This window comes from Tyto alba, unplaced genomic scaffold, assembly GCF_018691265.1.
Source record: "Tyto alba isolate M040663 unplaced genomic scaffold, T.alba_DEE_v4.0 Super-Scaffold_20000042, whole genome shotgun sequence".
NCBI classification, from domain to species: Eukaryota; Metazoa; Chordata; class Aves; order Strigiformes; family Tytonidae; genus Tyto; species Tyto alba.
The window spans coordinates 8569064-8580287 of NW_024881293.1; the positions used below are offsets into that span (position 1 = coordinate 8569064).

General features: G+C 49.5%; 2 protein-coding genes across 2 annotated transcripts; one reads left to right on the forward strand and one right to left on the reverse strand.

The window, feature by feature from the left end:
• The first annotated feature begins 19 nt into the window (after positions 1-19).
• CCDC27 (coiled-coil domain containing 27) lies at positions 20-4160 on the forward strand. Its single transcript, XM_042794636.1, has 7 exons — positions 20-72; positions 642-803; positions 1316-1446; positions 1582-1656; positions 1932-2144; positions 2767-2871; positions 2980-4160. Exons 2-7 carry the CDS (start codon positions 662-664, stop codon positions 3115-3117), a joined length of 804 nt encoding a protein of 267 aa, XP_042650570.1. The 5' UTR covers positions 20-72; positions 642-661; the 3' UTR covers positions 3118-4160.
• LRRC47 (leucine rich repeat containing 47) lies at positions 3486-10834 on the reverse strand. Its single transcript, XM_042794631.1, has 7 exons — positions 10205-10834; positions 9624-10070; positions 8734-8850; positions 7390-7505; positions 6399-6501; positions 5877-5966; positions 3486-4906 (listed from the first exon to the last, which is right to left on the reverse strand). Exons 1-7 carry the CDS (start codon positions 10832-10834, stop codon positions 4667-4669), a joined length of 1743 nt encoding a protein of 580 aa, XP_042650565.1. The 3' UTR covers positions 3486-4666.
• Between the last annotated feature and the right edge of the window lie 390 nt (positions 10835-11224).

The window sequence follows — 11224 nt, forward strand, 5'->3', positions numbered from 1 at the left end:
CCGGGCGGGTGGAGGGGGCTGCGCGGCCCGGCACCGGGCGAGACACCCCCCCACACACACGGTTAGCTCCGGGTGAGACCCCGGGAGAGACACCTCCGCCCCCGCCCCCGCCCCCCCCCCCCCCCCCCCTTAGTCCCGAGTGAGACCCCCACGGTTTGGCCCCGGGTGAGACCCCGGGAGAGACACCCCCCCTTCTCCTCCCCCATTAGTCCCCAGTGAGACCCCGGGAGAGACACCCCCCCACCTCCCCCCCCGGGCGGCCCCGAGCGATACACCCCTGGCCCTAAGCGAGACCCTCAGGGTCGCGAGTCCCCCCAATTTGCTCCGAGCAAAACCCTCCGGTTCCCGAGTGAGCCCCCTCCCCGGCTCTGCCCCGAGTGAGAACCCCCTCCCCCCCCAGTTTGCCCCGAGCGAACTCGTCCCAGTTTGCTCAGAGACCCTCTGGGTCCCAAGCAAACCCCTCCCAGTTTGCCCCGAGTGAGCCCCTTTCCCCCTGGTTTACCCCGAGCGAGACCCTCCAGGTCACAAGCAAGCCCCCCCCCCCCCCCCCCCCCCCCACTTGGCCCCGAGCGAGCCCCCCCAGGTCGGATCGCCTTCCCGGCAGCTCCAGCCCCAGCTCTGAGCCCCCTCTCCCCACCCAGAGCGCTCACCCTGCTCCCAGATGGAAGGGGCCAGCTGGGGTTCAGCGGCCCCGGGCTCGCCGGGGGGGCTGCGGGTGGCAGAGCTCAACGAGGGCCAGGGAACCAACCGAGAGCTCCGCGAAGAACTGCGGAAAGCAAGGGATGACTGCAACGTGGCCACAGGTACCTGGGGGGAAGGCGTCCCGAAAACACCCTGCTGTCCTAGTCACCAGGTTCATCTTCTCGCCGTTCCACTCCTTTTATCTAGAAAAAATTCTAGGTTAGGTTCTTGTGAGCGCAGAGCCTCCTGCCTTCCGCTGTTGCTTACCGAGCGAGGCTGAAATGCCACTTGTTTTGAAACCACCTTCTCCCTGTAGAAGCGAAGCGCGTGAGGAAACCCAGCAGAAGCAGCCCTGAGCACTGTTCCAGGGCATCCAGTAGCATTTCAGCGCTCTGGCAAACCTGTGCTCGAGTTGCCGGCTCTACTAGTCCTCACACAATCACGTTTAATAGGTACCACGGCAAAGTACGACAAAATGGATCAGCAACCAGTGTTCCTGTGGCTGGAGCACTAACTTCACCCACGGTCTATACTCAGAGGGTTACAACAGCAGCTCTGCTCCCACAGACAGAAGGAACCATCAAGCTTTTGGCAGGGATTCGGTCTGCTTAACAGTAGTACTCCAACTTTACAGGTGTCATCTCTTCCTTGCAAAGACAACTGGAGATCCAGGAATCCCAGCTTCGGAGAGCCACATCAGAAAAGGAAATGCTCCAAAAGAAGCTCAGAGAGCTAGAAAACCAGCTACAAGCCATGACTAGCAAGGTACAGCCCTGAAAGCATCGTTGTTAGGAGAGCTGGGAGCGGGGAATTGGGGCTTTGTGCAGCAGTTCCCCTCCTCATAGACAGGAGGTGCACCTGTGAGCTGTAAAACTGAACTGTAAAGTACTTTCTCTTAAGTTTTGCAGTCTGAAAGAACTGAAACATGAAGAAATGTTGGTGACAATAGAGGAGGAGAACTGCAGTCTTCGACAGGTAAACTTGGTGCAAAGCCACTACAGAGAATCCTTTTATTATCTGCGTAATTGTGCTTGTTTTAGGCTTGAGGGAGTTTGCCACATAAAAAAGCCCACTTGGTGTTTTCTCTGGAACTGCTGGATTAATAATGGTTACCAGTACTGGCAAGGTTGTTAGTCTGTAGACTCTGCCCAGGAAATGCAAGAAGCGTTTGGACCAGCTACTGGGAAGATGCGGCCAAGCCCACTCGCTTTCTTCCTGACTGTAATAGCTTGGTTTATGTATCTCCTCAGGTTGTTGCAGAACAAGAATCCAAACTGGCTGAGCAGAATGAGCTGATCAGTGAGTTAGAAGGGAGAGTCAGCCAGCTACAGGCAGAGGTTCTGAGCAACCGATACCACATCGACCAGCAGCACCGGGCCCAAGAGGCGATCCAGAGCCAAGCCGAGACACTGCAGCACCAGGAGCTGCAAACTAGGGTGGCACTCGAACGCATCACCAGCAGGGTAAGCGTAGCCTCCTTCACTTCAGCCTCCTCCCTCCCTCTTGGGAGACACTTCAACCACTTGAGAATCTGGAAGCTTAGAGACATTCTTGGGCAGAAGCACAGCGGGAAATGCTCCAGAGCACTGCAGTCCTTTGCTCTTAGGACCCAGCTTCCCTTTGCAGCCCCAGGGCCAGAGGAGCAGGAAACTCAGGCCATTTGCTTCCCAGCATTTTAGCATCCAGCTCTTATATCACAGAGCAAACAGGCCTCAAATACCAGAAGCCCTTGGGAAACTTGAGTTCCGAACAGTTTCATCACTAAGATTTCTAGTATCCTTCCAGGCCCAAAGTAACAGGTATTGTCTGAAAGCCATTTTCCACAGGCATACATGCCTGGTAGCAAGCACAGAGCCTGGTACCTGGGTTAAGGAGGGACTTGGTCCACCCAGAAACACATCATTGTCATAGTACTTGCAGGGAAGCCCAGTCAAACTGCCCGTAATTTCACATAAACAGACTTTCCATTTCATCAGTCACTAGTACTTTGTCCAAGTCTGACAGTTTAATCTCTGTAAATCCACAAAAATGCCATAGATCTGCACATAAAGACTAAAAACACCTACTTTCCTCTTTTATCAAAAGTTTGAAAGATACCGAAGCAAAGTAATTCAGGCTACGTTCAGTACGGCAGGCAGCAAGCCTCCCCAGGCAGAGCTCACGGATGAGGAGGTGCTGGAGGCAATGCAGGTACGTGGCTCTAGCAGGCGGCAAGGCACTGATGAGGTAAGAAAACACTTTGCAGTACTGCTCTCCACCTAATGCTTTCCCACCTCTTTACAAATCCCTAATTTTCAGAAGATTATTAGTGAACGGATCGAGTTCCATCAGATGCTGAAACAGAAAGGCATCAAGGTCCCATCGCTCTACAGCACTGACGCATCTACTTTATCACCTGCCAGTGCTAAGGACAAAGGAAAGAGTCCTGCAAGGTAGCATCTCTTGAGCCTAAAAAGCAGTCCTAACAGCCCAGGCAGGATACGTCACCAGCTTCAGGCTCCTGTTCCTTGGTTTTGAGACAGTGACTCACTAAAAAATTAAACTCATTTGACTGAAATCAAGTTCTGCAGAAATATCTAATTCAATTGTTTCAACCGACTCAGAGTACAATTCACTGTAAATCACTGGTCTGTAGAAACATTTGACTTCACAGGGAACCCTGAAGCCCTACTAAGGTCTGCTTGGCTACAAGTAGCTAGAAAGCATTAAGTTACCATTTTTGCAGTATACAGGAGGTACTTTGGCAAGTTTGTATAGTTACATGACTGAAAAATTCACCAGTGCCAAAACAAGTGACAGTGACATATGATTGCAAGAACTGTTTTATTCTTCCATTCAATATGCAAGTCCCAACACATGGATGTATTTGACACTGTATCTGGAAGTTCAGTGAGAGCTCTGTATCATTTTTAACAGAAAAAAGTCAATCTGTTGGTCACCCTAGCTTATGGAGAGGTTTGCAATCATACAGGTAGTATCCCAGATGTAAAAGTCACCCACAGACTGCAAACATTAGAATCACTCAAACTGCTTGTATTTTGGAAGGTGTCCCCAACACTTGTCACGTGGGAGTGTGACAGAAAGCTCCAGGAGGGTCACTCTGGGCAAGAGCCCTTGTACTTGGGGGAGACAGGGAGCTTTAGAAGCCTCGATGTCAGGCAGCATTAGCCCTCTGAACGGAACTGAACTTCAGAAGCAGGAATAAATTCAGTGCTCAATCAACAGTAACTCAATGGGTACACAACAAGGTCACGACACCTGGTATTTCCACAAGAATGAATGACGGCTCTAAAATGCACCGGAACACACAAAGCTCTGCAGTCAATTCAACTGACTTCACTTAAAAATGGAAGCTGTGTTAATGCCTAAACACAGAAACCATCACTTTAAAACTCATTCCTGAAGTTCTGACAGCAATTAAATTGTCACAATTACTCCAGCTATGAAAATAAAATTATGCAGAATGAGATGTTAGCAAAGCAGTTTTGCATTCTGTCTTCAGTATCAGTATCTAGCATGTGACTTCATTTCAATGCTGTCACCTACTGGATTTCTCAGTTTAGCTGCCAAAATAATAACCCAGCTGAAACACGCCAGGAAGAAATAGCGATCTTGCAGAAAAATATGACTGCACTCATTTTAAAAACATTAAGATGTCATAATGATTTTCTCTACAAGCTAATGCATTCTGACTTCCAATACCTTCTCTGCCTTTAAGTTCGCATTTGAAGGTGCTGTTATCTCTACCTAGTCAGAATACTGATGCCTTTCTATTAAGGCTGAAAGAATGCAATACTCCTTGCCACAGCTTGATCAAACTTTAAAGCTTTTACATACCCAGGCAGGATGGACTGCATCTTTTCTTTAAAAAAAAAAAAAAAACAAAAAACAACCAAACCACCTGACTGTGTACAAGTTGCATTGTTGAATATGGCAAAGAAAAAAAAAAATGAAAATGGAATCATTTTCTTAGCTTTGATAGTTGCTAACGTATTACAGTCAGGAGAGAGGAAACTGTGGTTAGGTCAGTTTTTGAAGGATAAAGTACTTTCAAGTTTCCATCTGTGTCCACCACTCGAACCTGCTCCACTACCAACGGAAAATTCATCATCTGTACATTTTGGCTGGGGTTCAAATTCACTGGTCCACAAAGAGCATCAGATTCGTTATCTGAGTCTGAGTCTTCCTTATTTTCCAAGGTAAATCTGTTCAGTTCTGCAATTTTCTGTTAAAAGCAAAATACAGAAAACAAGATCAATTCTTCAGCTAAGGCCTCACAGCAACTCCAAGTTGCGTTCAAGGTGTGGGTCTGGCCAGCCTCTAGAGGAATATCTGCATGAAAATGTTTTTCAGTGGGTTAGAATCTTTCAAGACACCGAAAGGGCTTTTGTTATCACTGCTGTGCTCTCCAGGAGGTCCTGCTCCTCTGAATAGTTTAATTTTTTATGTTTAACACAGAACTCTGGTTTTGTCAAAGCACTGGATTCTAAGCAACAAGAGCCTACTGCAGGATTGCCACCAAGGAGTTTGCTTTTGGTGTGTTTGAAATTGTCTCTGTTACTACTTTGTGTCAACTACACAAATCAGTTAGCCTTCACCAATGTGTTCTAAAGGTTATGTGAACTGGATGAGAAAAAAAAAAAAACATTTACCTTGCAGAATATTTAACAGCATCCTATCCTGTACTGGCAATATACCAAGTTTTATCTTTTTCAGTAAGAAAGCTTTAATTAAAAGAAAACATGTTGAATGGCATCTAATGAGACTGTCCTGCTGCTAATGCAGTATTCTGAAAGATAATTCTGTAATAATGTTAGGACCAAGCAAGCCAATTGCCAGGCAGGCTGAAGTGAGAAATCTCCCTAAAAGAATTTATTAGCAGCAATTGAAGCCATAAGATCACTGACAAGGGGAAGGTGTTCAGAGTCAAACCACAGATTTCCAGTTGTGGTAACACAACATTATATGCCCTGGTGAGCCTTGAGGTCTGCCAGTTAGTCACGATACAAGAATATAAAAACCTTTTGTGATACAGCAAAAATGAAAAAGTAAGTGAAGGAGAGGGAATACTAATACTACTCAAATGGAAAAAATCAACTTCTGTATTCTTCTCAATACACGTGAGCAATTAATCATTTTGTTGTTAAGCAAGATGTCACCAAGAACAGAGAGGATTATTTTCCTGAACTACTTACCAGAATTAGTGTGTCCATGACATCTTTGCATATCTGTAAACTGGTATCGCTCGTCACTTCCAGAAACAGATCACGAGTGTCTTTTCTAATCTGTGAGAATTTCACAGGTAAAGCAAGTAAGGAATCAGAGCACACTCACCCACAGTCTCTTGGCAACATTTCAATACACAATCTGTATGAAAGACTTTCATTCAATTCCACCAGAGGCAAACTACTGCTTTTCTTCACAAGTCAAAAACCATATTCTTGTCCTTCAATAAAGCCATCTCTGCAAAGGCAGGCTGCTGCCTTTGGAAAATCTTGCCAGAGCCTGACAGATTTACAAAGGTAAAAATACAACTCCAAGATCCATCTCAATCTGACAATCTAGCAGAGAAGATTCAGGCTTTGAAGATTTATATTTGGAACGCAATCGCAAGTTTCACAGAACTTTGCATATCTTTGAATGTGCAGTGAAATATCTCTCGGTGGAAAGAAACACTGTTTAATTCTGATTAACATATTTCCACTAACAGAGAGTACCTTTGTTTTCTCACTATTGGTTATCGGTGGGAAAGAAATTACAACGCCTTCAGCATCCACAAGACATGGGTAGTTCTCTTTGCCATCCAATAACTGGAGGTACCTGCCAAAAAAAACAAAGAAGCAAGAAGTGAGCAACTGAAACATCAGCTGGGCAGAACAGCAGAAAACAGAGATAGACGTGAATTAGCGTGTTCCTGATCTACCACATAGCAAAATCAAAAGTCAAAGCACTAAAATTCAGCAAAACTGTATCATGGTGATACAGCTGAGGAAAGCCACCAGCTGCAGAAGTGATGAGCTAGAGGCATAAAGTAACTCACATTTCAACATCCACACTGTCAGAGCAGATTGAGAGCACTAGAAGTGGGTCTGAGATGCCGGTGCTCTGACAGGGGTATCAGAGGCCACTGTCTGATTCTTCCACACAGCCTACTTCATTTTCCCTCTTTCTTACTATGGCGCTGTACAGTTCTCCCATCACGTACTTGGGAAATCCCCCCAAGCTGTAGGGGCGGTGGTTATGGGCAGTGATCTCTGCACGAGCAGTAAACAGAACGAGGCAGTGCCACACTCCGCTGTAGGGCTCCTCTCTTCCTACATGCAGATCTACCGTACCTCTGATTTGCTTAGTTTATCGAATGTGCGTGACATACACTTCATACCTCTTTGTTTCCCTTCTATTTGCTATTCTAAATCTACCTGTCACCTCTAAGAATAATTCACATGACAAGAATTTAGTCTTGATGCAGCTAAAGATAAGGGCAGGCACTCATCATCCTCATTGCACTCCAGGTCCATTTTATGCATAAATTCAGTTCAGTGTTTTTCATCTCAGCTCCTAAAGCTCGTGCTGGGTTTGCTAGCCCCATCACCATTACAGAACATGCTTTGTAGTACTTTTGAGCATTTTCTTCAGTGCTGCTTTTCCGTATGAGTACAAGTTACCAAAGTTCACATGAGGAAAACCAAAAAAGAGCAGCGTACTGACTTGTGCAATCCAGAAACATTCTGACGCTTCTTCTGCTTCCTCTGCTCCTCAGCTTCTAACTGCAGCTGACGGAGAAGATCCTTTGCCTTGATCTCCTTTCGACCCAGGGGCATTATCTACACCACACAAGAAAACAAACATTTGAATTTAAGAGTGACTCAAACACTGGGGTTATTAAAACTCTCCTGTAAGCAAGTCAATAATCAAAACCATATTTCTGTATGCCATCATTCCTAACACCTTCTTCAGTACGGAAATACGCCTTCTATTTAACATGGACTACTACAATCACACAGAGTTTAAAACTGTGTGAGCTACAACACCCACCTGAAAAACCGGATCATTTGCTAAACCTGGCGTGGACAGTTTTCTTAGCCAGTTCCTTCACTAGCATTACTGAATAACATGGAAACCTGCTGTCTTGTAACAGAAGCCACATACGAAAGGCTCTGTAAGCCATCAGGAAAATGAAGAATTCATTCTTGATGATCAGGCCACATGCACAGAGCAGTTACAAACACAAGGTGTCTAGAGAGCAGAATATAACAAAAACTTTGGGTCAGCCCCAGAGAGTATCCCAGCTGGTCAGTCCTTCAGTAAGATGGGTTCTGGAGGAAGGATAATTAACAGACATGCTGAAACAGGCCTAAATAAATAAGGATGATGAATCTGAAATAAAATATTTATATTCTGAAGTTACAGGTACAGTCTAAGAGCTTGTCACACAGATGTACTGCAAGCTTTTTTTTCCTCCTTTTTCTTTCCCTTCTTTGAAAACAGTAACATAAATAACCCAAGATGGGTTAATCAGCAGAACCTGAGTTGATTTTAATTAGGTTATCTTGAAGGCTGGTGCCATTCAAGATGCAGTCATACGAATGAGCACCTGCTTTGCTGCATGACACTCCAGGTACATCCTAACACATATGGACCTGCAGGGAATGTTAAGGTGGTAACACCGCAACAGAGGAGAAAGGATCAACACTGAAACACCGATACCTCAGTCACCCTAAGCAAAGGCACACATTAAGCAAGTTCAGAATGTTTTTAGAGGTGTGGGGGGGTGGGGGGAAGTCTACATCTGCTTTCCCTGATTACTTTAAGTCCTCAGAGAGACACACTCTGAACTGGTCCTGGAGTAACACTGGGTAGCCCAGTGAGGCCTGTTCAAGCAGGCTTTATTACAGCAAGATAGCAAGGAAATTAGTACAGCCTCTAAATTAAAGTTCCTGTAATTAGTTTTCTAGGATCTAGGGGAAAGAAAATTCTTTCCCTTCTATACAGTTCCAGAAAACAAAAGTAACAAAAAAAAGTGGAAAGGTCCTCCAGTGCCACTGGCCCTACCTTCAGTTCGTCAGGGGGCTGAACATCGTATGTCAGAGGGCCTTTGATCAACTGCAAGTCGTGGGTGGCAATTGTGGCTGCTGTCCGCCTTTCACAGATGTCTTCGTGCAGTTTAGTCTAAAGCATAAAGAATGTCATCAAGACATAGCAAAAACATCAACTTGATTTATTCCTCCCAGGGTTCAGCATTCTTATGTATTTGATGTTTGTAGCATTATCAGCTAGTTGAGTAACCCTTTTGCACTAAATGGAGCCATTCTCTTCACCTGCAAAATTATTTTATCTGAATTACAACCTAAAGGTAAAGATAGTGAAACACAGCACACGACATATTTCTTAACTTGCAGATAAACACTTTTAAATCAGAAAAACAATCACAAACACACGAGTCTCATAATCTGAAAGAAGCCAACACCTGCCATCCAATGGACAGGCCAACAGCGTGCAGGTGAATGTCTGGTTACCAGACCTCGGTTGGAAGGTGAGACGTGCTAGACCGTTTTAGCACAGGTTAGGGAACCTGGAGCCAAACCAGGGTACTTCTAACGTGGACACGGGTTTGTTATTAGTTCTCAGCAGGTTCCACAGCACTAACAAGCTGTTAGAGAAGCAACGCAAATGTGTGTGCATTCATCGCCCTCTCATGGTAACATCTGAGCTCTTTTTGGGTTCTTCAGGAAAACCAGTTTTGCTCATTAGGGACTGACTAGGCAGCATGCTGCTGGCAGAGGCCACGCTGCACCGCCATCCCCCCATACCCTCACTGCCGGCTAGGTGAAGGGCTCACCCTAAATTTCAGAAACTTATCTGCGGGAAGGAGTTTAGAACAGTCTATTCCCAACTCTGCCAGCAGACGTTGCAGACAAGTAACACAAGACGGCAGCGGTTACCTGCGCAGACAGGAACCTCTTCAGAGCACTTCCCGGCTTTAGGTTCACTCCCTTCAGCACGCAGCACACAATGAAGGGCCGAACATCTTTGATGCCTGGGCTCACTTTGACCACCAAGGGCACCGGGTTTTCGGAGACATGCAGAACCTTCACCAGCAGCTTGTTTGCCTCTTCCACCTCATCCTGCTCCCCGTCCCCACCATCCTTCTTCTGCTGCTTCTCCCTCTTCTTCTTCCTGGCCTCCTCTCTGGTGTTCTCACCCTTCCCCTTCCCGCGGCCGCCAGCCCGCAGGTACTCCAGGATGGCCTTTGTCTGGCAGCCATTGACCATCTTCTCCAGCCGCTTGTCCTTCAGCTGGTTGCCCCTGAAGTTGGCCTCCTTCAGCCGGGGGCAGTCGGCCAGCGCGGCGGGCAGCTCCCTCAGCCGGTTGTTGGCCAGGTCCAGGCTCTGGAAGAGATGGGGACAGGGTGGTCAGTGGGGCAGTCAGCGGGGAGGGGGTGGTCGCGGGGAGCCGGGGGACAGTGGAGAGCAGCGGACGGGGTGGTCGCGGGGAGCCGGGGGGTCCGCGGGGCCGCTCCCACCTTGAGGGCCGGCAAGGCGGCGATGTCGGCGCCCAGCTCCTCCACCTCGTTGTCGGCCGCCTCCAGCCGGCTGAGGAGCGGGAAGGGCCCGCCGGGGCCGGCGGGGCCGGGCAGCAGCCCGCCGGGCAGGGACCGCAGGAGGTTACCGGAGAGCAGCAGCGCCTGGAGCTGCGGCGCGGAGCTGGCCAGCCCCGGGCCCAGCTCCCGCAGCCGGTTCCCGCTCAGGTTGAGGCTGCGCAGCTGCGGGAACTCCGCGGCTCCCGCCGCCGGCCCCGCCGTCCCGCCCAGCGCGGCGGGCAGCGCCTCCAGCCCGTTACCGGAGAGGTCGAGGAGGCGGAGGGCCGGCAGCGGCCCGCCCAGCCCCTCCGCCAGCCCGGCGGGGCCCAGCGCGTTGCCGCGCAGCACCAGCGTGTGGAGGGCGGGCAGGGAGGCGGCCAGCCCCGGGCCCAGCTCCCGCAGCGCCGGGCACCCGCTCAGCTCCAGCGACTGCAGCAGCGGCAGCGCCAGCAGCGCCGGCGGCAGCCGCCCGCCGCCCGCCCGCACCCGCTCGGCCACGGCCGCGCCGGCCAGCGCCAGCTCCCGCCGCCGCTCCCGAGCCGCCGCCTCCAGCTCCGGCCAGACCGCCGCCATGGCGCCCCGCTCCGCCCCGCCCCGCCCCGCCCCGCCGAGCGGACACCGCCCGCCCCACCCCGCCCCGCGAGCCCCGCCCGCCCCGGGCTCCGCGGCCGCGCAGGGCGAGCCCCGCCACGGGCGAGCCCCGCCGCCGGCTCCCCCGCAGCACAGCTCCGCCGCGCCTCGCAGGGGCAGGGCTGCCGGCCGAACTCGCGGAGCCCATTTATGAAACAAGCGCTGTAAAAACAGCTCAGCGCGTTTCGCACCTTGTTCTCTCGAAGCGACAGCGATAAAACCTCTAGGATTTAAGTACTTCGTCTGCTTTTCCCGTACTGAGGAGCTGCGTAAATCGCGCTCTCGGGGCAGCGGAACTCCAAGCAGGCGCTTGAGATGAGATGAATGCCGGCG

Coding starts and splice junctions, on each gene's coding strand:
- CCDC27 (XM_042794636.1), top strand. CDS start 662: ATGGAAGGGGCCAGCTGGGGTTCAGCGGCCCCGGGCTCGCCGGGGGGG. Junction 1,657..1,931: donor AGAACTGCAGTCTTCGACAG/GTAAACTTGGTG, acceptor GTATCTCCTCAG/GTTGTTGCAGAACAAGAATC. Junction 2,872..2,979: donor AGGTGCTGGAGGCAATGCAG/GTACGTGGCTCT, acceptor CCTAATTTTCAG/AAGATTATTAGTGAACGGAT.
- LRRC47 (XM_042794631.1), bottom strand. CDS start 10,834: ATGGCGGCGGTCTGGCCGGAGCTGGAGGCGGCGGCTCGGGAGCGGCGG. Junction 5,967..6,398: donor CCAATAGTGAGAAAACAAAG/GTACTCTCTGTT, acceptor AAATTCTCACAG/ATTAGAAAAGACACTCGTGA. Junction 4,907..5,876: donor TCATGGACACACTAATTCTG/GTAAGTAGTTCA, acceptor TGCTTTTAACAG/AAAATTGCAGAACTGAACAG.